Consider the following 27876-nt stretch of genomic DNA (forward strand, 5'->3'; position numbering starts at 1 on the left):
TTTTCAATCAAAGCATTTGGGCAAAGTGGATTAAACTAGCTATTTTTTTATTTGTGGTTTCCTGCTGGGTTTATTGGAATTTTAGCATTCCTGCTGGTTGCATTTCATTGCCTATATATTTTTCAGTTATTTTTAAGTCGCACAAGGTTTACAGTTAACAGAAGCAGGGCAGAATGGTTTAAAATAACCACATCTGGAGATGCCATGCCCATCCCCTGCTTGCCAAGTTTAAATCTTGTTAGGAGGAACTTGAACTCCTACCACAAAGGCTTACTTGAAGCAGATTCTGCGGCTGACACAAAATGATAACGTTCCGGTCAACCAAAGCTGACTGTGCAGAATATGATGCCATTTAAAAATGACAAATCCAGAGAGCATTCTGAAGTAGCAGCTATTTCTAATATCTACAAAATACATTGCAAATAAAAGGCTCTTTAGCTACTGTTATAGTGGTGCTACGAAGACATTCACTTACCTTATTGGCTACAGCATTAACACTGGGTCTTGCATCATAAATAGTCAGTTTAGAGAGCTGGCCATTTGTTTCCCTGATGAGCTCCAGATACCTTTCATCATCTTTGTTTCTTTTGCCACTCATACCAACAAGTGGCTGGCTAGAGCGTGTGATAACGGCTTGGTTCTCGGGATGGATCCATGATAACACCTGTGGCACAGAAATACAGTTGGAGCCCAATTGCAGAAAAATCGGAAGAAAATGTACTTTGCATCTGCTGAAGTTCAATTCTCGAAGCAAGTCTGGAATTAATGTTAGACACCCTTTTCAATATTACATGAGCACCACAGAAAGCATATTTCTGTGGATTCATCTCACTGCACTCATGTGCACTCATTGAAAGGCCTGCAGGTATATGGGTGAAGCCAATCATGGAAGTCCTTTCTAAAGAAGGGAAGTGCATGCTAAGATGATACGATAACTTTTGAAAGGGCACCGCAGTTGAGAATGGGAAGTTAATAGTTCTGAAAATGCGTTCAACGACAACCAGCTCAAAGCTAGAATCCTTCACTCATACAAGGAAGATAACAGGAGTGTCCCAAATATTGACAAGAGCTCGACTGGAATTCACAAGAGAAGTAATTAATTTACCTTTTTTTCTTTTTCAAATTGAGGCCTTTAATTTTGCTCAAGACTAGATAACAACTTTTAAGATATCATTCACCTTTATAATTAAGTTATTTAGTCAATTATACAATACTCTCACTTTAGAAAATGCTGAGGTTATTTAAATGTAAGATCATAAGCGGACAAGAATAGTTAGCAACTTAGAGGCATTTTATAATAGCTCTCTTCCTGCCTTGAAATACACAAACAGGTTTCTGTTTTCAAATGCTCATTTGCTCAGCAGTTCTCAACTTCAAAAAACAATTGACAGATGAAATCACTTACAGGAATTCTACCTCGGGACCTGAAAGCAGAAACCTTCTTGAGATCCTCATCTGTGGCATTATATGGCACTACCAAGAGGGATGGGTAAGTGTCACAAAGTGCATAGTGCTCATTGAGAAACGTTATCCTCCACTGTTCATTGGGCAGACGCTTAAAGAGAAAAGAGATAATATTTATGTGTCACCTTCTTGTATCTGCTTAAAAGCATGCGTCAAGGAACATAGCTGGTGTGCTATTATGGCCACAGGGTGGCAACCACCTACCAATTTACCATGTATAGCTCTAAACATCAGAACAGGAAATGTGATGAAGATAAAGGCTCACATGTGAGCAGATGCCACTGATAGGATGTTCTCTATATCTTAAAAATTATAAGGGACCTTAGAACCTTTTTCTTCTCTGAAATTTGACAAAAAAACAGAAGTACTTGGAATTTGCTCTGTCAGAAGGTATTTGTTGTCCTACAGAAAAATCAGTAATTAAAATGTAAATCAAAAACGGTACCAAAAATGGCAATGGAAAGCAACTGAAAGGAAGCTTCCTTCTACAACCTCTTTTCACCATTATAACTCCCAAATATCCATTACTTGTGTTTAAGGGTCAATGAAGTTGAAGGCAGCTTCTGTGTTCAAATTATACAATTAATTTCTGCAAGGAGTCTGCTGACCTAACAGGATGTTGGAGGACGACCCCCCAAAGCCCACCATATTATTGAGAAAGGATGACTAGATCCCCATCTGCACTTGTATGCAAACTGGGATTTATGTGGGCTTTTGAATATTTTTTCACCTTTTCTTAAGATCTGGATCTCTAACCTTGGACCATACAGATGCATTCTTGAATCTGAATACTCCATATTCCATCAGAAAAATTACAAGAGGAAAAAAATCCATGTGAGTTATGATTTATATTAACATGCATTCAACTTGTTTAAATCTATGTTTGTAATTCTCACAATGCAGTATGAAATGAGGCTTTGGGATTGTTCTGAGGTTAAATTGGATGCATCTTACTTGAACCTATTTTTCATCTTGTCATTTTCTCTTTTTAAACTGAAGTGTGGTATTTTGAAATGATGTGCACAGAAGAGGCTACTTAAATTGTGCCCTGACTGCACAAATCATTTTGAATTATGTGGAATAAAAGCAGCAAAAAAGCTGGGTGCATGATCTGTAAAGATCAGTAATGTCAGAAATGTCTAACTAAAGGTTTTTTAAAAATCCCAAGGCTAGGAAAAAACACCTACACGGCTATACAGTGAATTCCATTAAGAACTGAAATGCTTTACTAACAAATATTTTTCTTCTGGATTCAATATAGGATGCCAGTTGTTGTTGTTGTTGTCGTCTCAAGAGACAATGGAGTGCACCTCTGGGGGTGAAGTCAAACAGGTGGAAAATCACAGCACCTGCTGTGGCCGAAGAGACCGGTAACTCCTTAACTGCTGCCTCCTACATTGTTCTGCTGCATTCTTGGCACCAAACTGACTTCTCTGTGGCAGATTATATGGAGGTCCTGGGCTGCCAGATGATAAGGCCTCCCTCTTGGCCTTGCTGAGCAATACATGTGGCACCAGTTTGGCTGCAGGAATTGCTGGAAGAAGGCATACAAGATGCCATCCAACTGTGTTAGAGACTCCACTTTGAATTTGTGTAGGGTTTGTTCCTTAGTCTTTTCTTCTCCTGAAGAAAAGGCAGTGGGTAAGGACTTTTCCTTTGGGTTTACTCTCAAAGCCTTTCTCACAAAGGAGTATAGCCTCAAGGCAGCAGAGGTTTAGGATCAAAGTCTTCCTTCCCATAAATGGGCTACCTTCCCAGGTTGACGAGCCCCACCTGCCCCTCACTTCCCTCTACATCACGTGCAGTAACTGCATTCTTGACCACTGGACCCACTATCGGTCTCGTCCACTCAATCTGCAGGAGCGTACAGGGGAAGTCCTAAGTCACTGAGGGTTTGAGACCCATCAGCTACTCTCACCTGGTTTAGCCAGCCAGTTAATGACATTTCCCAGGGTGTGGTCACATACTGGCAGCTTCCAGTAGCCACAGGTGAGAGCTGAATGCAGAGTGGGGACCAAAGATGGACAAATTACCCCCAGAAGGAGGATGACATGTCCTCCACCAGTACAACCCTTCCCATAACACCCCAAAGATGGTTCAACATCACACCTGTCAGAAACTATTTCATGAGTCAGTTTCGAATGTTTTGTAACTTAAAAACAGTTTCTCTGTATCCTATTTCTGTTCATTTAACCTGATTCAACCCCACAGTATAAACAAAATGTCACACAGAAAAACAGCTCTGCAGATGCTGTGGTAAAGAAAAGACTTACCTGTCTCCTGTATTCAACCATGGGATTGTAGACCAGCCAGCCATTTTCAGAAAACTTCTCTTCATTTGCAAATGCAAAAAAAGGCTAGGAATGAAAAGAAATATTAGTCCTCGCAATTGCAACAGACAAAAGTACCTTCAAGGGAACAAGGCTGTCTTCAATTACGTCCCTAAAATAGTCAGTGACTACTTTGCACATGTTCCTATCAGAATCACTCTTGAAATTCAAGTAGCTTCCCTCCTGTTAAAAACATGCTTCCATTTTCATTTTGAAATGTAAATGCAGAAGAGGATTTATCTCTAAAACTTAGTTATATGCAGTTCCCTGTTCCATCAAACAGAGAGAGATGTCTTTTCAAGCTGAAGACTATCCAATAACACTCATTGTTGTGTAAGAAAGATTAGTTGCCATCAATGAGAGAAAAAGGGTGCTTATTGCTCATTTGCAGAATGACTCCTGAAGCAATTCCACCCAAACATTCAGGTGCATATTTACCCTGTCTAAGCCTTATGGGTTCAGGAAAGGAATGTGGGAATGCAAACTGCATCTCTTGACCACATTTAGTTGTTTCTGTATCCATATTATTCAACTTCAAACTGGTTATAAATTATGGGTTAGGAATAACAGTGCAGACATAACATTAAGAGTGCGGGAGCGGGTATACAGTATGTTGGGGCCAATTCTGAACACTTCATCTCAAGTTGCAGTTTATTTAGGCTCCTGCCAATATTAGTAATCTGAATTACACCTGCCCTGGGAATTAAAATATTTTAGGTATGCATCTTTTATTTAGAAACACCTCCAAAGGTGGACTAATGTCTGCAAATATACCGGTGATTTTGTGCCTGAAGGAAAAGGGAGAGCAAGAATACACTTCAGTCTTAAATCCTTGTTACAGATGTAAGAGCCCTCTCCACCCATATGGCCAACTTTTAAATGGTTTCCGGTTTGTATAAGAATTGGCAAGGAAGGGTGAAAGTGAGGTGAACTGAATATGAAGTGCATCCCACGAGGTACAGGAAACCTTGGCAGATGTTACTAGAAAGATCTCATGCAGCTAGTGAAAAGTGAGCTGCTAAAATATGACAGAATAAGGTGAACTGAAGAAACGGGGCATCATTAAAATCCACAAACTGCTTCTCTATTTTTGTTTTTACAAAGGCAAGAAAATTAATTCCAGGGAAGGGGTGGGGGGAGACGATAATCACAAAAGCATTTTTGAAACAGACAAGTTCCAGTACCACGGGACTTACAAGAAAACATTGAGCAACATTCTCGCTCAAATTCTAGTCTATTTGAACATGTGGGATGGAAAGCAAAATGCTCTCCATAAAAATGATCTAAAATTGTATTAAATGCTTACAAGCAAGAACAGCAAATCAGTAGCAATATCCTTTGCATATGTTCCTGAAGAAAGCCTCCCGTTATCTAGGGAAATTATACAGCCTCTATCTGTCAAATGGATGGGAAAGCTTGTGTGCTGGGTGCCAGAATTTTTGCCCTCAAAACAATATTATTCACACAGGGGTATTTAAAACACCCAGAATCTCTTAAAACCACTAGAGTGGAGGTGGTAGAAAGAAAATACAAACAGTCCTGACTATAAAGAAAAAGTACTGAGTATTTTGCTCTGGTGTCGTAATTTAGAGATGCTTGAGATTTTATTTATTATTTTGATTAGAATTATATAGCACGTTTTGAATGGCTGGTGCATTCTTAATATAACTGTATATTCAATTTTTGAATAAAATTAAAGTGAGGGGACTACATTCACTCTAATCTTTGGAACATTTGCTTCAGCATATTGTGCTCTTCAAAAGCTGCACAGTGCCACACTGTCTGGATAACAACCAACTTGGTGTATTTGCAGAGTAAATGTAGAAAGCGGCATCAAGAACTGCCTCCCCTTGGCTAAAGATTGAGATGCATCCCTTGGCCATGTCTGCCCAAACACTATGCAACACCCTTGCTAGGCCCATCTGCACTTGCCTCCTAGCAGGCAGCCTGAATGCATTTTTTTTAAAAGGGCTTTAGAAGATGCTGCATTAACAGTGCAGTCCAATTTTTCATTGTTGGGCTACTTGCAATTTTTTAGCTTCTGGAATTATATTGCGATGTTGATTTATTTCTCATTAGCTGCTCTCAAGTGTTTTTCAGAATACAAAATTGGAGGAAATGCTTTGGGAACAAATTTATTCAATATACAACAGTGATAACAAAATGCCCAATCCACAGCTGAATATTGAGCTTTGTGTCTCTGAAGAAGCCTGAATATGCTGCTCAACACACAGCACTGCTCATTAACACCTGAAGAGGTATCCTGATTACCCAAAGCAAAGCACCAACTTCCAAGAAACTAAGGAGTGATCAGATGATAATCAACTTATGTTTTTCAGCTTTCACCTGGCATGCTGATAGTGTTAATACATGAAGCATTTATACACGATAAAGGAAAATGAGAAATCAATTTGGGATTTTTTCTCTTATGTATTTGTAAATTGTATGCCATCTCTGCGTGGGTACACACTGGGTACACAGTTATGTGCACAAAGGTTACATTCTGAAGATGGAACATATATGCATAAACGCATATACCTGAACCCCTGTGCAACCCCTCTTAAGCTCTCTTAAGTCTTGTTTACTGGACACTGGGATGCTCTTTCACGGGCTCTGGTAGGTTCTCGTGAGATCTCACAGGGCCATCCAAGTTCCTGCAAAAGGCTCCCAGATCCCAGTAAGCAAGCCTGGCACAAAAGGAGCTTTTAAGCTTTTACGTCTAGTGTGCAATTAATTTGTGGGATTCCAATCGGCTGGCTTTCCACTGCACAAGGTTGAAATAGTGGAGGTTAACCGCGCCCAAGGTTGAAATCATGCAGGTTAATTATGCCCAAGGTGCAATCATACTGTACGATACAATTTCCAACACCATTCCATTTTAAAAGTGCCACATGTTGGCAATGTTTGATCAAGATCTTAAGAATGAAACTATTGATCATATAAGTAGGGCTTTGAAACAAGATGCAGCAATGTGGAAATGAACCACAAGCCAGGGTCTGGAGCGCACAGTGCACCAGGACCATGCCTCATTTCCCAGCAGCATGGCAGCAGCAAGAATGGAGAGCAAAGAATTTCAGCAGCTTGCCATAGGACACTATGTTCAACTTTAAACCATTGCTCATTTCACCTAGGGGTTCAGTGTGATGTGTGAACCAGGCTAAAAAATATTGGCCCTCTGTGTGGTTATTTTGTATACATTTCACAAGATAACATCTTCCAAATCTCAGGGTCTTTTAGTCCCTGTTCACCAGCTTTCCCCATTTTATTCATGTATTTGTATCACTCAACTTGGGATAATATTCCATGTTTCTGATGAAGAGGGTCCATGAAAATGAATGTGTCTCAAGAATCTTATTTGCATCCTTCCTTTCAACCAAGGAGCTCAAGGTAAACTGTACTCCTCATGATCATTTCATCCTCCCAAAAACTCTGAGGTAGATTAGGCGGATGCAGTGACTGGCTCATGGTCACTTAGCAAGCTTCATGGCCAAATTGGGATTTGAACTCCGGTCTCTCAAGGTCCTTGTCCTACTCTACCAAATTAGCCAGCAGCCTTTAAGATGGCACAGGAGTTTACCGAAGTTCACATATATATATGTGTCTAAAATAATACATTCCCCTGCATTAGATTATGGAACATTATGACTGCATTCTAAGACAAACTTACTTGGAAATAAATCCTATTTAACTCAGTGGGATTTTCTTCTGAGTACATGTGGTTAGGAACAGATAGCAAGATTCAGACTATTATTTTTAAAATACTTTTTTCTACTTTTTATTTTTTAAAAAATTAAAAATGTAGTGTAGGAACAACTTACCGAGTTATATGACTGTGGAAAAGCACATTTGGTCAGGACCTCAAATATATCTCTTCTGCTGTGACCTTCTTGTTTCAATGCAAAGCGCAAATTTCTCATATCCTAAAATTTAAATCAGAAAATTTAAAATTTAAAAACACAAGGTGAACACAAAGAGATGAGCAGACAAGTCCATGCATTCCAGACAAATCTATGCATTCCAAGTGCCTCTTCTCTATTTGTTCATTTGGTTTAGTCCTTCTGAACAATCTCAAAGTCAAATATTGTGGTTTAACTAGTTTGTGGATGAGGCATCTTGTGGATATATGTGTGTGTGTGTGTGTGTGTGTGTGTGTGTGTGTGTGTGGCAAATCATAAGACATTTATCAAGTTTCAAGAACTGGTCTTTTATAGTAGCAGGCTAACAGAATCTATTATGCTTTAAGTTTCTGAAATCAACTGACACTGGTGATATAAATAAAGTACTTTGATCCCTTTCCTAGAGCAAGGGAACATAGTTCAGTGGTTCAGCACTTGCTTTGTATGGAATAGGTCCCAAGTTCAATCCTGAGGAAAGACACAACATACAGTAGGCAATATTGATGGACCTATGGTCTCACTCAGTAGAGGGTAGCTTCCTATGCCCCAGGTATCTTTTTAAAATTATAATTAAAAAGGTATGGTTGATAACTAGATGAACAGAGCAGTACTGCAGTCCCATCTCAATGATCCTGTCAGCCTGAACACCCATAGTGAAACAGTGGTGCAATTTTATTACGCCCATTCAGCCAGGATTTCCTGCTTCATCTCTATCTTGCCAACATGTCTACCATCCACAAATTGCCAGCTCCATCTGCAAAGCTGCAGAAGGAGACAAGCTAGTTTCAACAAATTTCTACACTCCAAATCCCAGGCATCAGCCTTCCTTAGGCAGCTCCTTCCTATGAGTGAGGAAGACTCACTTGAGTCTTTCAGCATAGCTTTGTGCAACAGAGCATGTGCAGTAGGAATACCTTCTCCCTTATGTTCCCAAGATCCTAGGGACAGCCTATTATTGGTGAAGGCAGGAAGAAAGAAACAAGGACTTTTCTGCAGAGGGACTTTCCTTCCGGAAATCCTTGCCTAAGGAAGACCCAGCACTCGCTCACTTCAGTTTTTGACTGGCCTCAGATTGATTTCAATCCTATCTTGCGTTTATCTTGGATGCTTTATTTATCTTATTTAACCAAAGTTATGCACCACTTATTTGAGCAGAAGACCTAAGCGGTTTACAAAGGACAATCTAAAAGGCTCATCAAAATTAAATAAGAAAAGAATGCATTAAGAAGTTGCTTTTACATGCACTTGTGTTTTTCTTATACTGCTGTATAATACTTAGCCTATGTAATATACAAATATACGTTGCACATTGTATTCAACCCTCCACTTTAACATACAATACAAGGAGAGATGGGATAACAGGCCCCACTCCACCATTTACTGCTGGGAGGCCAGCTCTATTTGGCCCCTCTCCTTCCCGAACTGCTTACATTCTAATGGATCATTATAGAAACTATGATGCAAGAAGGAATCAGGCTTGAGTTTGCTTGCCTTCACCTTCCTTTCACATTGTTTTTTCCTTAAAGACTACAGGCTTATGACAGCAGGGCCTGTCCCGCTTTTACTGATCTTCTGTAAGCCACTATGGGAGTCTAGTTAGCTGGAGAGCAGGAGAGTAATGCTTTTATTACACAAGCCTTGACACCTGCCTTCAGAGCCCTGGCAGATCACACATTTTAAATCAAAACTACTGCAATAACATATTATTGTATTCAAAATTTAGGAATCAAGAAAATAAGATGGGCTATTGCCTAAAAGAACAAAAAAGGCTACTATTTCAAATGGCAAAGGATTGTTCTGAATCTTACCTTGCAAGTAATATCTAGCCCATAGGAATTCTCTCCTCTGCTGGAAGCGCCTCCCATTTTCTCAATCCTTGAAATGACACCCAAAGGGACATCCACTATTACCACTGGATCCTAGTTAGATAAATGATAAAGCAGATTATTTTTAACATGCTACATTAATTTTTTAAGCAAAACATATGTCTATCTTTCAAATATTTCACTGTCACACAGATGAAATTGTGTGACATTGATTTGATGGCAACTGCATTCACATGATGAACAACAGGCTAACTGTATTTTTCCATGTATAAGACGACCTTTTTCTGATTTTTTTTTTGTGATAAATTGAGGATCGTCTTATACATTGTGATAAATTGTAATAAATAAATTTTATGATAAACTGAGGGACGTCTTATACATATGCTAAGTAAACAAGGACTGGTGCTGCAGTGGCAGCAGGGAAATGTCAGAGAGGAAGCTGCATACTCGCTCTTCCCAGCTTAGGAAGTGCCAGTATGCAGGGTATTACGGCACCAGTTCTGTCAGCCAGAGCAGGGGATCATCAAAAAGCTGCTCAATAGCTCAGCGAACTTACAAAAGAAGCACAACAACTGTTGAGGGCTCCCAAAAATATGGCTTGTCTTATACATGGGGTCGTGTCATACACAGAAAAATACGGTAATTTGCCAGTCAGACTAGCAGCGCTTGTAAAAGGTAAAGGACCCCTGGATGGTTAAATCCAGTCAAACTTGACCATGGATAAGTCCAGTCAAACTCCCTCACTTCAGGCTAAGGAAGCCGGTGTTTGTCCACAGACAACTTTGCGGGTCATGTGGCCAGCATGACTAAACTGCTTCTGGCACAACAGGACACCGCGATGAGTGCCAGAGTGCACGGAAATGCCATTTACCTTCCCGCCGCAGGGGTACCTATTTATATACTTGCACTGACATGCTTTTGAACTGCTAGGTTGGCAGGAGCTGGGACAGAGCAACAGGATCTCACCTCGTCACTTGGACTCAAATTAGCAACCTTCTGATCAGCAAGCCCAAGAGACTCAGAAGTTTAGACCATGATGCCACCACTCAATGCAAATGTAGTATGGATGAGAGGCGGGGGGGGGGGCAGATTTAAGTTTTTCCTATATAACCAACTCAGCAATGCTGCCAGGAAGTCACCTCCAAGCCGTCGCTGCCACCACCACATCCTCTCTCTGTCACACTCTTCAGTTACAATACAATGAAAAAAAAAAGACTCCTGGGTGAATGAAATACAAAAGTGTATCTCAAAGATAACTGAACAAACTACTGCAAGCATCTATTGTTAATCTCATCTCAATTGAGTTTGGCGACCTAGTTTCAATTGCAGGTGTTTTGACAGAACTGTGAAGTGAGGCAAATTCATTCTCTCTCTCTCTCTCTCTCTCTCTCTCTCTCTCTCTCTCTCTCTCACACACACACACACACACACACACACACACAGTTCTAAATTAACTACAATTATCAGCTGCACCTGATAAATCTGTCTATTTCCATTTTATTTGTTCTAAGTCCCAGCCACTGATCTCAGAGAGCTTGGAAGTTTTTGGCAAATACCTGCGAAAGGTTATTTTGCATTGAGCACCCAAGATCTTGGAGCAAGTCTTTTTGTCTCACTGTCAGCTGAGGAGGTCATAAAAACAGAGGCGACAGATAAAAGAGCCTGCTTGGGTCAGGGAGGCTCAAGCCACACAGCTCCTCTACCCGAAGACTCTGGAGCATCACCAGGTTGGTACACCCATCTTGGAGATTTAAAATGTTTTTCAGAGTCAGCTGCTTAGCTCTATGTAAGTTCTAGCGGGTGGCACTGTGGTCTAAACAACTGAGCCTCTTGGGCTTGCAGATCAGAAGGTTGGCAGTTTGAGACAGCATGATGGGGTGCGCTCCCATTGCTCTGTCCCATCTCCTGCCAACCTAGCAGTTCGAAAGCACACCAGTGCAAGTAGATAAATAGGTACCGGTGGTAAGGTAAATGGTGTTTCTGTGAGCTCTGGTTTCCGTCACGGTGTTCCGTTGCACCAGAAGTTGTTTAGTCATGCAGGCCACATGACCCAGAAAGCTGTCTGTGGACAAACGCCGGCTCCCTCGGCCTGAAAGTGAGATGAGTCCCACACCCCATAGTCACTTTTGACTGGACTTAACTGTCCAAGGATCGTTTACCTTACTAGCTAGTGTCTAAGGCATGGACTAAAAATAGGTTTAAGTCAAAAAGCAGCCTCTGCAGGATCCCCTTTTGCTTTCTGAGCTGTAGAACGTGAGGGGAAAGTGGTGTTTGCTTCACATTGCATCTGAGCAATACAAGCTGGGCAAATTCATAATTGTAAATCAGGCAAATTCAACACGGCAAACTGCAACTATAATCAAATTTAAACCAGCAGATAAGCCACTTTAACCAATCCCTTCCACCCCACGATATGCTGCTATAGAGTATTTACCGATTCCACACTTCTCAAGTACAGCCTGTAGTTTGTTATGTATAGTCTTCCTTTAACAGGTCCATTAAATGGGCACATGTAAATGACTTCCTTGTCTGTGGAAGCAACAGTAGTTATACATTTAAAATACTGCAACACAGTCAAAAATCATATTTATTTCTTTGGGACGAAACAGCAAGGATTTGCTTTCAATTCAGATAAGTGGCAGAGCTTGCTTATACCAATATGCCATACCTCTTTAAAGCAGGAAATTGAAAATAGGAACACAGGAAACTGCCTTGAACTTAATCAGACCAGCTTAGTATCAACTACAGGCTCGAGTCTCTGTCAGCCCTGCCTAGAGATACAAAAGATTGAACCCAAGACCTTCTGCATTCAAAGCAGAAGCCACTTAGCTTTGATACTTTCTAAAACACCAGACAAGAAGGAAATAACCACCTAAATAGCTCCAGGTGCCCAATAAGGCTTTGTGTTTGGGAATGCAGAAAGTTGCCATGTCCACTTATTGGTCCACTCTCCAGGGTTCCAGAGAGAGACTTTTGCTAGCATTGAACCTGGGACCTTCTGCATACAAAGCACGTGCAAACCCTTTCTTCCTATGAACCTACCCAGATCCTGTGATCATAATCTGACGCCTTTCTTCCTGTGCCTCCTCCACGGGAGGTCCAGTGGTGGCAACAAGAGAATAGGCCTTTTCTGCAGTGGCTCCTTGTTTGAGGAATGCCCTCCCTGGAGAGGCTCACCTGGTGCCTTCATTATACACCTTTAGGTGCCAAACAAAAATGTTCCTTTTCAACTAAGCTTTGGGCTGACTAACATCCTGCATACTTTAAAATGTGTTTGTCTGCTGGGGGAGGAGGTGTCAGTCTTTTGTTCTGTTCCTCTTTCTATTATGTATTTCATGTTTTGATCTTGTATTTTTATGCTGTGAACCACCATAAGATCTACAGATGAAAATAAATTTAACAAATAATAAATGCTCTACTGCCGTGTTATGCCCCTTGCCATAATATTCCTATCTATATTATTTTCAAAAAAGAGGTAATACGAAAAAGGAACAGGTAAGTACAGCGCTTTCATACTGCTGAAGAATTTTTAAAAATCTCTCCATGCCCTTCCCACAAGCAATCCATATCTCCATAGTACTCTTGAGCAGCTTTTGGCACATGAGCAGCTTTCCCTGTGAAGTTCCACAGGCAGTGTTCAAAACTCCCTGTTCTAGGCGCATTTTGCAAAAGGGAATTTCATTAGCGCAGGCAGTTTCTGAGCTCTCGGCGCAATACTGCGCCTAAGATTTCAGATTAAAACTGCCACTGCTGAAAGGAAAGGACCTTTTTTTGCCTCCCCACTTTCAGCTACTCTCTGAAGACTGAAGAGAGCCTCTTAATAATATTACAGAGGTGGGCAGGGGAAGGAGTAGACCATGTGAAAAATGAACATAATATTTCAGCTGCAGTTCATTCATTTTCAGCTTTGTATTCTTGTTCTAAAAAAGTGCGCCTAGACATTCCATTGTTGCACCCATTACCTAGGTTTAAGGTGCCATTTAGTTCCTAGCTTTCATATCTCTGTTTCTAACACTGTCCACAGGACAATCCAAATGGCTGAAAGTGCCCCTAGTGTAACTTGGAACCCATCCTGGCTATGTTAAATGGACATTAGCAGCTGCACCAAGTGATAACTTGCACAAGAGAAAACAGCCACCACAGTCCAATTATGATAGGATTATTTCTGAAAGTATTGTCTATCAGGCATAGATGGGCATTGCTTTACGACGCTGGAATTGAATACTGGCTTCTGCTAGGTCTTTTTAATGCCTGGCTGTGGTTGAACGGACAGCTACCAGCACATGTCCAACTGGTCAAGTTACAGTTAGTAACTTGAACTCAATACAGATTTGTGTTTATTATTATTTTGCATTATACAGAACCAGGAGCCACTGTTGACAACTTCAGAGAGCAAGAAGGACCAGAAGATTTGGGGATGTAGGGAGAAGAGCAGCGGACACAGGGGAATGGTTCTTAGCTCAGAGGCAGAGCATCTGCTTTGCATGAAAAAGGTCCCCAGTTCAATCCCTCCAGGCATCTCTATGTAGGGTTGAGTGAGATCCCATCTGAAACCCTAGAGAGCTACTGCCAGTTAGCGCAGGCAACAATGAGCTAAATGGTCCCTCAAAGGCATCAGTGATCAAGCAGGGATATAAAGGATCAGGCATTGTGGACCCAAGTTGTTAAGGGCTTTGCAAATTAATACAAGAACCTTTAACCTGGTCTAGTAGTGTAGGGGCAGGCAGTACAAGCTCCTAAGCACTGGAGTTATGTGCTGGAGACAGTCCGTCCCTAGTAGCAGTCTAATCACAGCATCATGCTCATTTTTGTTTTTCAGCTGAAAATACCTCACTATCACTCACATTTCCACCCTGCAAGCTAGATGCTCTTTTATATATAAAAAAAACCTCAGATAATACAATAAAGGACAGCCTAGATTCTTCCGAAAGTGCTAGCTCTTGACACAGTGGAGCTTATTTCAGTGGGGGATGCTAAAATATATTATCCTCCAGTTGCCCTGTTCATGGATCTTCCTGTACATTTGACCTGGCTCTTGGGAAATTGATTATGCACAACTGTTGGTCTGTGTTTTTACCTGTCCCTCTGGTTTCCCCTGGTAGACGAGGTATTTCTTCATTGCGTTCCCAGTTAGTTCCATCTTTCATAGGCTAAGAGGAAAATAATATCAAAAGAAGAACCGATTAGATCATGCAGTTTTGCCATGGCCCTGCACCTGCAAACTTCATATCAGAAGAGGAAGCTGAGAAATTACAGAGCTCTAGTACACACTTGGTGTTCCCTAACTTTCCTTTCAGGTATTAAGTTTGAAGTTTTAAGAGAAACAGACGTTACAAGCCTAAAGATGTTAGGAACAATCCAGATCCTCAAGCACAAAACTAATGACAGCTAAGGGCTTCAGAGATAGATGTCCAGAAATATTATTGCTATATATATATAAAACAAAAAAACAAAAAGAGAAAGACAATTTAAACCAGAAAATACACTTGCCTTTTTAACCGAGGAGCCCTCGAAGGAATTTGAGTTACATCTAGGGGTTGATGAGGACGCCATGCTGGGGGGGGAGGGGATCTGTTAAGAAAGCAAGCATACAGGATGTAAAATTTAGCTGGATTGCATACATTATTATATTCCAAATCAACACTTTCAAGGGTGGGGGGGGGGGGAGATCATTTCAATAAATGCCTCCACTTTTACTCATTATAATCACAATACTGGATGGCTTCCAAAGATCTCACATGCTCGTACACTAAAAGTTTTTTGGAAAGTGAATTAAAACATTAAAAGTGGTTCCAACAATGGTAGCCAGCCAAGCCAACAGAATACTTAAATAGCAGAAGTTTCCATTTGGGGTTGAGTGTTGGTGGAAATCAGTTTTTTAAGAAAAGAGTTAGCCGCTTTCACCAATCCATTTTAGCAATATTGAACACACCCACAGAAGACAATGAAAACAGCAGTAAAATTCCAGTTTTGATTCCTGAAGTGAAACACTTACAAGATGGGTGCTTCCACCTCCTTGATGGGACTCCTTTAAATTGCTGTGCTAGTTTTGATTAATAGCAAGTGCATTGGTGGATTTTGGATTGAGGTGGGAGAGGCTGAAGTTCTCCTCCTCCTGATGCAACAGCCTCCACTACTGGCAGTGCGCTTTTTTTGCTGTTCCAGGATCATAATGTACCTATCTGCCAATGATCTGATGAAGTGTTGTTGTTTTTTACAGCCGGGGCGCGGTTCCGGCACCTCTCAGGTAGGTACCATTGCAGGCCAGCACTCCCCCTGCCCACTTCTTGCCGTTACGTACACCTGAGAAGCCCTAAACGAACATTTCAAGTCAAAACGGAAGCTGGCCAGCATGTGCAAATCTACACTTTTTAAAGATCTGACTCCACCTAGCTCCTAGCCACAATTGGTCAAGCTACAGGGCCGGGCCAATTCTTATTTCCTTTTCTTCAATCCAATTCCTGTGTAGCAGCAGTGGGCCTTAAGCTTTCCAGCCAAGTGCTTACCATTGCACGACCGCACATTTACACAAGGGCTCTTCTGAGCTGCCCTCACCATCCACCTGAATCTAAGAGAACAAGGGAGGTGGGAGTGTATTTGACCTGCACCAGAATCAGGGACTCAAACCAGCCAGGAAGACAGCTTGCCGTAGTTTTTATCACCTCTGCATGTGGTGAACGCATCTGCTCAAGTCTGCCCTGAGTCGCCTGGCGGCTTACTATAACAACTTCAATGTGAGTTGCGGCACCTATTTTTCGGGGTGGTGATGTTGGGAAGCACATCACTTGGGAATTTGCCAAGACAGCAAATTTTGGGAGCTCTCCGATTCCTCAAGAAGCAACCTGATCCGGTTAATAATAATAATAATAATTTATTATTTGTGCCCCCGCTCATATGGTTGATGGCAGAACATTGATGGCAGAAAGTGAGGAAGAATTACAGAACCTTTTAATGAGGGTGAAAGAAGAGAGTGCAAGATATGGTTTGAAGCTCAACACCAAAAAAACGAAGATCATGGCCACTGGTCCCATCACCTCCTGGCAAATAGAAGGGGAAGAAATGGAGGCAGTAAGGGATTTTACTTTCTTGGGCTCCATGATCACTGCAGATGGTGACAGCAGCCACAAAATTAAAAGACTCCTGCTTCTTGGGAGAAAAGCAATGACAAACCTAGATAGAATCTTAGAAAGCAGAGACATCACCTTGCCAACAAAGGTCCGTATAGTTAAAGCTATGGTTTTCCCAGTAGTGATGTACAGAAGTGAGAGCAGGACCATAAAGAAGGCTGATCTCCGAAGAATTGATGCTTTTGAATTATGGTGCTGGAGGAGACTCTTGATTGTCCCATGGACTGCAAGAAGATCAAACACATCCATTCTGAAGGAAATCAGCCCTGAGGGCTCACTGGAAGGACAGATCCTGAAGCCGAGACTCTAATACTTTGGCCACCTCATGAGAAGAGAAGAAGACTCCCTGGAAAAGACCCTGATGTTGGGAAAGATGGAGGGCACAAGGAGAAGGGGACGACAGAGGACGAGATGGTTGGATAGTGTTCTCGAAGCTACCAGCATGAGTTTGACCACACTGCGGGAGGCAGTGGAAGACAGGAGTGCCTGGCGTGCTCTGGTCCATGGGGTCACGAAGAGTTGGACACGACTAAACAACTAAACAACAACAACAACAACATCTGGTTGCGTTTCCCCAACTCTGTGCGGCTTCCAACAAAGATTAAAAATACATTAAAATGTCAAATATTAAAATCTTCCCTAAACCGGGTTGCCTTCAGATGTCTCTTAAATGTCAGGTAGTTGTTTACCTCTTTGACATGTGATGGGAGGGTGTTCCACAGGGCAGGCGCCACTACCGAGAAGACCCTCTGCCTGGTTCCCTGTAACCACACTTCTCACAGCAAGGGAACCGCCAGAAGGCCCTCGGCGCTGGACCTCAGTGTCCAGGCTGAACGATGGGGGTGAAGACCCTCCTTCAGGTATACTGAGCTGAGGCCGTTTGGGGCTTTAAAGGTCAGCACCAACTCTTTGAATTGTGCTTGGAAATGTACTGGGAGCCAATGTAGGTCTTTCAGGACCGGTGTTACATGGTCTCGGCTGCCACTCCCAGTCACCAGTCTAGCTGCCGCATTCTGGATTAGTTGTAGTTTCTGGGTCACCTTCAAAGGTAGCCCCACGTAGAGTACGTTACAGTATTCCAAGCGGGAGATAACTAGAGCATGCACCACCCTGGCAAGACAGTCCACGGGCAGGTAGGGTCTCAGCCTGCATACCAGATGGAGCTGGTAGACAGCTGCCCTGGATACTGAATTGACCTGCACCTCCATGGACAGCTGTGAGTCCAAAATGACTCCCAGGCTGTGCACCTGGTCCTTCAGGGGCACAGTTACCCCATTCAGGACAAGGGAGTCCTCTACACCCACCCACTCCCTGTCACCCAAGAACAGTACTTCTATCTTGTCAGGAATCACCCTCAATCCATTAGCCGTCATCCATCCTCCAACCACATCCAGGCACTCACACAGGACCTTCACTGCCTTCACTGGTTCCAATTTAAAAGAGGTAGAGCTGGGTATCATCCGCATATTGATGGGCACCCAGCTCAAACTCCCTGATGATCTCTCCCAGAGGCTGCATGTAGATGTTAAAAAGCATGGGGGAGAGGACAGAAGCCTGAGGCACCCCACAAGTGAGTTCACAGGGGTTTGAACACTCATCCCCCACCACCACTGGTGGTTATCGAAAAAGCTCGAGAGATGTAATAACACTAACAGTAGTTAACTTACAAACCACTGTCACATTAAAACAATTATTTAACACTTGCAATGTGAAATCACAGGAAACCCAACTATCCCTGTTAAGGTATCCACAGTAAGATAGCACTTTTATACTGCAGATGGGGTACCAAGGCTGAAAGACAGTGGCTTGCTTAAGGGGTCTTCCTTAACCTGGAGCCTTCCAGATGTTTTGGACTACAATCCCCATTATCTCTGACCATTGGGAGTTGGACTCCTACATACCTGAAAGGCACCAGGCTGCAGAACACTGGCTTAAGATGTGAGCTCATGGGGCAGACAATATTTGAACAAGAGCGACTTAGCTCATAGCTCAAGTTTCTTAGCCACTAGGCGACACTTTGCTCTCAAAGATTCTGAATGCAGTCCTACACCCACCTACCTCGGATGGAAGCAAGCTTTATTTGAAGAAAGAAAGGGTGGGGGAGCAGGTCTTTTGAGGCTGCATGTCAAGTTACTGAACATTACTCTCTCTTATTGTCTTATTTTGTACCACTTGCAACTTGGTAATCTGCGGTCAATTTATTGTTATTATTGTAACTGCTTGCTTAATTGTTTTCATATCTGTCATGGTTCTATCTTATGTTAGGCATTCCGACAGCCCTTTTGGTCTAAAGATGTGGGCTGCAACTGATAATACATATCTAAAATTAAACTTCTGAAGCTAAGACTACAATGCTTCAGTGGGTAGTATTTCTGCTTAAACACAGTACCTGCCCAGCAGAATAATATTTCCAAATAGCACCCTGGGAGTTTTGCCATCTTAAAAGGGGAAATTCAATATAGACGTTGCTATGTAAAAACACCCACTTTTTCTTCCCATAGAACCGATTATATGAGTTGTTTCTGGAAAGCTGCCAAAGAAAGACTGCAGCAGAACCTGAAACGGTACTCTATCCAGAGTCTTAAAATAGCAGAAACTATCCAATTATTAAGCAGCAGTCATCGCCATTCCAGAGTTCGTTTCTATTGTTTTAACCCGGTTTCCTGGAGCTATGCATCCCTGTCTTTAGATCATCACTACTTGGGACTTCAGGAATCCCCAGAATATATATCCTTCAGCAGAAACTGCTTGCATTTCAAATAATGTACTTTATAAACTATTCATGAAAAGATAGCTATTTACTACTACTCAGAACGTTTTATCCTGAAACCCAAGGCTAGTAATATACCTCAAAATCTAGCTGCCAACATTTCTTAGATGCCATTTAATAAAATGTGATGCTCATGGGAAGATCCAGCTGCAGCAACGAAGCTCAAGACCTCTGTTAATTTCTTACTCATGCAGATTTGTAGCTTGCTACCTTCAGGCAAACATTTCCACGCTGACTTGCATATCACACAACACAAACATGCATCTGCTCTGGAACCCCTGTGCATTGCAGAATATTGGAGCACATTTTCTAACCAAGGGTGCACAGCCAATTCTCATGGCAGAGTCCAGGCCCACTTGGCTCAACACTGCCATGCATGGACTTCATATGCAGCTTAGAAGAGGTCCAATGCTTCCCTGAAGCTGATCATTGCATGAGGAAGAGGGAGCAGAAATCAACATGTCTCTGAAATCAGCCCCATGAAAGCTCCCAGGAGTCCCCAGGACACACAGTGAATACCTCAAACAGGCCACTGGGCAAAAAGATAAGGATTCCAAATAAGACCAAAGAGAGGGTTGGCCATATCGACAGCATGCATTTCAAGCCCATTTATACCACTTTAACAGTTATAACTTACCCTAAAGAATTCTGGAATTTGTACTTTACTCCTCACAGAGCTACAATTCACAGCACCCTTACCAAACTGAAGCTTCCAGGAATTGTAGGGTGAAGCCATGTGCTTCAGATGTGTGGTGTGGATATGACCACTGACCGAAAGCCCGTGCAGGAGACAGCAGGCAGAAGATAAGAGTCATAAAGAAAACAACGTTAAGGGATAAAGCCCTGCATCGCTTTGGAATGCTGAAATAAGATGTGGATCCTGAACAAAATCCAAAGTTTTCTGGAATACAAAACACTCCTGCAGGCAAATGAAATTTGTACTGCTACCAATGTGTACACTGGGACCTCTTTGTTTGTTTGGCAATGGCAAGTCACCCTCCCCCCCTGAATTTGTGCCCATCTTTTTAGGATGACGATGCAGTAATGCCTCTGAAAAAACATTTACTTTGGGACTGTGACCCAGGAGCTAAATGACCCGAGGTATTATATCAATCTGTATATTTACTCAGCCGGGAATAGTTCCAACCCCACAAGCCTCCGCATGATTCCTACCAAACCTCTTGCGGAGAAAATTATATCAGTGCATGAGCTAGAGATGCCAAGGAGCCTGAGGCAGGTAGACAGATGCTTCTTTTAGCTTCCGTCATGTGTGGCCGTCCTTTAGGAACCAGTGCTCTTGAGAGCAGCTTGTTCAGCTGTAGATTTGTCATGTTTTGGACAATTCAGAAGCATTGTAGCCACGTATTTTAATAATTCTCCAGTTTTTGCTAGCTTATTTTATCTCCATTCATGCCCCTTGGATGTTCCCTATATAGTGAAGTTGAAATGAAACTTGATAGTAAAAAAAGGGGGGCAGTGGAGGAGAGTGCAAAGGCAAATGCAAAAGCAGCAACTTTCTCACTCTCCAAATTTTTGCTCTCCTACAACTAGCCTGTTTCAGAGGGATGAAGGGTATCATCAGCATATTTCAGAGTAGCTACAGAGCCTCAATGTTCTGGAAGACCTGCTCAGACCTGCTGGTAATGTTAGGCTGGCTGAGAAAATATGGCTGCCCAGGACAACCTAGCTCAAAGGCTTATTCTTTCTTTCAAACCTAAATGCCTTCAAAACAAATGTGGGGTTGTCCAGTAGCCCAGTTTCAGGCCAGAAACCCTCTGAACTAAAAGGTTACACTGTAGTTCTCAACACCCACTACCAACAGTTTGGGGGCACAACAGACATTTTCTGCAATCCAATGTTTGCTTCCAACCATCTGTTAGGAATCATTGGCATCAATAACTTCCACCAGTAATGAATATGTACTTGCTTTTAAAAAGTATTTTTAGTCCTTATAAACAGGCAAAGGTTTCTTTCAAGGTGCAATGTTAATACGTTTTTTCAATCTAAAAAAACCCCAAATACTACAGTCAACATTTGTCTGTCTATAATAGAGCCTATACAGTGGTGCCTCGCAAGACGAAAAGAATCCGTTCCGCAATTCTCTTCGTCTAGCGGTTTTTTCATCTTGCAAAGCAAGCCCATTGACAGCTTAGCGGATTAGCACTACAGCGGTCTAGCGGCTTCTAGCGGTCAGCTGTTAAGCAGCTTAGCGGCTTAGGGAAAGGGCGAAAAAAGCGAATAAAACCCACGGGGACTCGCAAGATTTTTTTGTCTTGTGAAGCAACCCCATAGGGAAATTCGTTTTGCGAAGCGCCTCCAAAACGGAAAACCCTTTCGTCTAACGGGTTTTCCGTCTTGCGAGGCGTTCGTCTTGCGGGGCACCACTGTACTGGCATAGAGCAGGCATGGAGCAGTCATTTATTATAACTGTTATGGGAAGAAGGTAGAAAGATGATGTTACTGCCTTCTTTTAAAGATGGCCTTCACATAGACAAGAGTGAAGAGACCCTTACCTCTGTAGACTCAAACCCAAGGCTTTCCTGTAATTTGGGCACTGCCTGCAAACTGGATGCTATTTATTGAAAACACACTGGGGGGGGGGGGGTTGAGGGGGGAATCAGCCCAGGGCCTCTCTCAATAAGCCAACAGAAAAATTAAAAGTGATTGAGAAAACTTCTAATTCAGCTATTGCTTGAAACAGTTTCACACAGAGAGAAAAGGGAATGTCCTGTCAAGCCTTAGAACCAAATCCTAAAATCAATTTTACAAAAATAGTTCCATTTCAAGCAACATTTGAATCATAATAATTTGCAAGGCCTTTCACAATTTTGGAAGGCAACACTAAGCTGCCTCAGGAAAACATATATAAAATGAAATAAAAAAATGAGTAAAATAATAGCACACCCCAAAAGATTGCTTTAGAACAACTCCCCTTAACTGCTATTAATTTTCTGAACTTCCACCTAGAACACTACTACATTTTTATCCAGTCAAAACATTACAGAGTATCCAATTCGTTTACGAAGAAACAACTTTCTAGAGCTAAAAATAGGCCAAAAGAAACTGAAGTTAGAATCCAAATTCACACAGCTATGTTGTATAAACTATTTCAGTACAAGGACTTAAGAGATTTTTCTTGTGCTGCCTATTTTGCAGATTCCAGCAATATTAATAAAAAGGAACTTCCTGTGTGAGAGTCTCTGCCTCACATAAATGCACACGCTCTCAAAGAGATCAAGAAACTTCAGAACTCTGGCATCCAAATGGCAAGTAAAGTTGCACGGTCTCATGGGGAAACAAACGCATGCAGGAGTATACAAGACAACTACATACTCACACATGCATGAAAGTACTGTAACTTCTAATACAGATTCCATATAAAAAACAATAGTAACGGTTGTGTATTGAGTCAAAGGATTTTATATCTGTATTATTATTGTCTGTATTGCATTAGGGTAAAGTAACTGCCTTTTGGTTCCAGAGGGTACAGCTACTATTGGTTCATTTAAGCTGCTGTATTTGGATCCTCTGTCTTATTGGTTTCCTCCAAAAGGCAGGACTGTGATTGCCTGAGATTGTTCCCTCCAAAATGTATCCTTTCTAGTTAGTTCCCTCTCCCTATAAATGTAGCTCTCCCCTCCTCAGGCCCCAGTCTTGTTTGCTTTAATAAAGAAGTGTTACTAGAGAACTGTCTCCAGCATATTATGTCAAGAGAGCTGAAATCACAAACCCCACGTTACAACAGTAACTGCAACCATCTCTATAACTCACTGGAAGGTAACACTATGGGGCAGCTTAAAAAAAACAACCCAAAACCAACCAACACCTGAAGTTTTCTTGGCTTGCTATCACAACACTGTTAAGAGTTGTGGCACTAATAAAGAAAGCTGTTATAATGCAGCACCTGCAACAAGTCATCATAATTGCGGTCAGTTTCTTATTTCCAACAGTGGGCTAGATCACCTGCTTGCCCACTATAACTTTCCTGCTGCAAAGGAGCACCCCATCACAAGTGATGCTATACTGGGGGGTGGGGGAGCTTTTTCCGCTCAAGGGCCACATTTCCTTATGGGCAACAACCTTCCAGGTGCCACCTGCCAGTAGAAGAGGAGCCAAAGGCAAATGAGGCTTGAGCAATAGGTGCAACTCTTGCCTTTGTACAGCAGGCAACATTCCAGCCTCTACAAAAGCCAAAGTTTTCTACACACATGAACACACAGGCACACCTCTCTCCATTCCAGCCAGGCAAAAGCATCTAAAGAGTGTACAGAACAGGGACAGTGAAGAGTGTGGCTTGGGGAGTAGGAATGCTCTGGAAAGAGCCCCAAGGGCCAAACAAACAGCCTTGAAGGGCTACATTTGACTCCTGGACCAGAGGTCCGCCATGTAATTACTGCAGGTTCTCCCAGTTCCTTACTGGAGGAGGAAGAACTGTGCCTACTGAGTTCCTGAGTGGATGCTACAGGGGAGGACCACAGAGCTTCTGCAGGCCTGTGAACCAGCCAAGACTAAAGGACTAAAGAGCCTAAAGAAGCAAACTTTAATTTTTTAAACTTTGATTGCCTCCTTCTTGCCTTTAAAGTACCATTCCTATAATACATGACTGAGAACATATGGAATTGGGCAGAGGCCCTTCTTGGTACTGGTGCCCACCCTGTGGAACACTCTCTCACCAGATATAAAGGAAATGAGTAACTATATAACCTTTAGAAGACATCTGAAGGCAGCCCTATATAGGGAAGTTTTTTAATGTTTAATGTGTTGTTATGTTTTTATATATGCTGGAAGCCTCCCCAAGTGGCTGGGGCAACCCAGTCAAATGTGGAGGTACAAATAATAAATTATTACAAATAATAAATTATTATTATTACTATATTCTCCAACTGCTGTAGGGGTAGCCAACATGGTGACTTCAAGATTTTGTTGGACCTAAACTTGCATCAGCCCAAGCCAGCACAGTGAATGATCAGAGATGATTGCAACTGCTGTACAGCAAAATTTGGGGGGCTTCACACTTCATTTCTCTGCACCAATAATATGAGACTCATTTCAGCATTCATTTTATAAGAATGCCAAGTAGCCTCAAGATCACAGTTGGACACAACCTGAAGCAAACATGTAAACCAGTGAGCAAAGCTTAAATGCAAGCTATATTTGCAAGATCATGACTTCAGTTTGGTAGCTGGGAATTAGATTACTGCTATGAAATCAACACCTATTATTTGATATATCTACATTCAGGGATAAAAGAACATATGAAACAATACATGAGTCAGGGAAAGAATTATGTAGACAACGCAGCCCAATAAAGAAGACGCCCCAAACGTAGAATGCTACAATATTCCTCAATGCTCAAAATTCAGAATACAATGCGTTCAGAAATCACCTGGCATTACATTACAATATTTCCCCGACAAGAGGCTGAACCTCTGCTGAACCTAAACAGCAAAGCCACCATACTGTGAGAAGAACTTACGCACAGCATGCTAAGAAAGAAAAGGCAAAGCTCCTGCACAAAGTCTTATTTGAATCCATCTAAAATAGGGCCAAATGAGGCTTTCTAAAAGCTTGTGGGAGGAAAACAATAGGAGAGATGAGGGAGTGGCAAAACACATGCTTTGTTCATGTTCAGTCCTTGGCATCTCCAGATAAAGGGTCTGGTGACAGGTGATGGGAAAGACTAGAAACCCTGAAGAGCCATTGCCAGTCAGAGTGGACAACACTGGGATAGATCAGAGAATCCTAGAATTGTAAAGTTGGAAGTTGGTCAGGAATCTAAACCAAAGTATCCAGGACAGATGGCCACCCAACCTCTGCTTAAAAACCTCCAAGGAAGGAGAATCCACCACCTTCCATTCCACAGCCAAACAGCTCTTACCACCAGAAAAGTCTTCCTAATATTTAGTGAGAATCTCCTTTCATGTAACTTGAAGCCACTGGTTCGAGTGCTACACTCTGGAGCAGGAGAAAACAAGCTTGCTCTATCCTCCATGTGACAGCCCTTCAGATATTTGAAGATGGTTATAGTATCTCCTCTCAGTCTCCTATTTTCCAGGCTAAACATACCCAGGTACCTCAACTGTTCCTCAAAAAGCTTGGTTTCCAGACCCTTGACCATCTTGGTTGCCCTCCCCTGCACACATTCCAGCTTGTCAACATCCTTCTTAAATTGTAAAACCCGCCAAAAAAATAAAAAAAAATTGTAGCACCCAGAACTAGACAAAGTACTCCAGGTTGGGTCTGACCAAGGCATAATAGTGTGGAAGTATTACTTCCCTTGATCAGGACACTATACCTCTGGTGATGAATAGGGTTAGCTTTTTTTGCTGCTGCATCACACAGATGGGTAGGTAGTCTAACCTGCTCAAAGGCAGCTTCCTATGTTCCCAGGAGGTGAACGTCCCCTAGCAGAGGAAACAGTGAGAGTGGGAGAAAGAAAAGAAGATAATCCCATCATAGGTTGAGACTGAAAGGGAAAATATGGTAACTAAGGAACTACTATTTAATACAAGGGACATCACAGCAATATAAAACTACAGGGGTGTAGCTACTGTAGAAACCTTAGGGGTATGAAGAAATGAAACTTAGGAGAAAATCTGAATTAGAGGAACTGCAAAAAATTTAAGTGGTAAGTCAAACCACTATACTGATATAGAAGTGAAAACAATATAATTAGAAGGAGCTCTCATTTAGTGGGGGAATACTATATATAGAGAATATTCATCCATACGGTATGCAAGGACATATGGAAAAATGTGTGTAAAGGGAGAGGCGAACATATTAAGATGTTAAAGCACACAGAACACACATGGGGGAACCTGCTGAGTGTGTGCATCCATGAAAGCAGGCAGGTGTGGGATTGGTACTTGTGACTGAAAAAGAAGGTGGGACTGGAGTGGGATGAAGGGGGAAATTCCTTAAATGGAACAAGAGCACACCTTTAACTGGCAGGTGTATAAATGCATTGGGGGAACCTGAAGACAAAGAACAGCATAGGCTAGGAAGCAGCAGGTCTCAACGGGCACCGCCGCATTCCCAAGCCTGACTTATGGCCGGTAACATAAAGATGGAGTAGGGCCCCAAGGCAGCCCAGGGGGGCTACTACTATACCTGCGTTTCCCAACCTGTGGGTTGTCCCCTGCAAACGGCCCACAGAATCCTGCGCAAGTGGGCTGCGGGCTCCACAAATTCCCTTTGCATTGGTGCCCCGAGGGACGGTTTCAGAGGAGGCAAATCTGTGCCAAAGTGGTGGCGGCCACCAAAAAAGAACTCTAGAGTTCCCCAAAACTCACAACAATACACCATGCCAAGTAAACCTGAACGAAGAAGGTTGGGGACCACAGGGGGCAGCTGGGGAGGCCTCTCTCCATATACATATACATATACATATACATATACAGTACAGTATGTTTGTGTGTGTGGAGCCACAAGCCCCCTCCCCTCGCATGAGGAAAACTAGCACTTGCCCACGCACCCTGATGCGCCGCTTTCTGCTTGCGGGGGAGGGCGCGCTTCTGTTGCCGTTTCAAGGCGATTTAAATCTGTATTCCCTTCGCCCCCCCCCCCGCCCTCCACGAGCTGCAGCCTGAGGTGGAGCAGTCGCCACCCACTCAAACCCGTCAGCAGCAGCACCCCCCCCCCCCCGCGGGCAAGGCAGGCCTCAAGGAAGGGGGGAAAGGGCTGCCCTGAGGCTCACCGAGCTGTAGCGGCCTCGTCGTCTCCGTCGCCAGCGTCCCGCGCCCTCCTCCTCCCAGCCCCCGCTTTTTGTTTTCCCCCTTTGGGTCACGTGACAACAGCTGACAGGAAACGGCCGCCCTCTTTCGGGATCGGAGCGAGCGAGGCATAGTTTATACGGGCAAGAGGGAAAGGAGCGGGGGGTGCCGGGAGCTGTAGTCCGAGGGGCCTACGCCCTGACGTCACGCGCCTCTCTCTCTCTCTCTCTCTCTCTCTCTCTCTCTCTCTCTCTCTCTCTCTCTCTCCCAGTGCTTGTCGGGAGATGTAGGCTCTTTATAAAGCAAAATCTGCACTCTGCCTTACCTCCGCTTCAGAGCAGAAACTGTTGGCTGCGACTTTTCAAGGGGCGATTCTGGACCCTGGGCTAAAATGATTTGTTTTGTTTAAGGAAACGGAACCTTGAGAGCTGGAATGGGCTCCCTGAGGGTCATCCAGTCTAACCCGCGAGCAATGCAGGAATCTCGTTAGGAGGGCGCTGCTAATGTGCCAGCAGCTTTATCGATGCTGCAGCACCTGGTGGTACCACAGAAATATTACGCAGTGAATTAATTTCAACCTCTATAAGCGGCTTACATATATATATATCTATATATATATATATATCTATATATATCCATCAAAGTAATTAAAAATATTCCAAAAGACAGTTAAAATTAGTAGTAAAATTAAAACAAAAACAAAAAACCAGTTTAAATGCATCCATAACTTCTGGTCTAGATAGGCTTATTT

At 42.6% G+C, this 27876-nt stretch overlaps 1 protein-coding gene across 2 annotated transcripts in view; it reads right to left on the bottom strand.

The window, feature by feature from the left end:
• Positions 1-27252, bottom strand: part of MTM1 (myotubularin 1) — a 41567-nt gene extending 14315 nt beyond the window's left edge. The window contains exons 1-9 of one of the 2 annotated variants that reach the window (XM_083722912.1): positions 27110-27252; positions 15007-15087; positions 14594-14666; positions 11951-12045; positions 9499-9609; positions 7613-7714; positions 3738-3821; positions 1406-1555; positions 476-664 (exon numbers count right to left, since the gene is read on the bottom strand). In XM_083722912.1, the coding sequence (XP_083579038.1) occupies positions 476-664; positions 1406-1555; positions 3738-3821; positions 7613-7714; positions 9499-9609; positions 11951-12045; positions 14594-14666; positions 15007-15069 (867 nt within the window). In that variant the 5' untranslated portion in view covers positions 15070-15087; positions 27110-27252. The remainder of the gene's footprint in view (positions 1-475; positions 665-1405; positions 1556-3737; positions 3822-7612; positions 7715-9498; positions 9610-11950; positions 12046-14593; positions 14667-15006; positions 15088-27109) is intronic. The other variant, XM_083722913.1, reaches the window with a different exon arrangement.
• Between the last annotated feature and the right edge of the window lie 624 nt (positions 27253-27876).

Source organism: Podarcis gaigeae (genome assembly GCF_964106915.1).
Source record: "Podarcis gaigeae genome assembly, chromosome: Z".
Lineage (NCBI taxonomy): Eukaryota > Metazoa > Chordata > Lepidosauria > Squamata > Lacertidae > Podarcis > Podarcis gaigeae.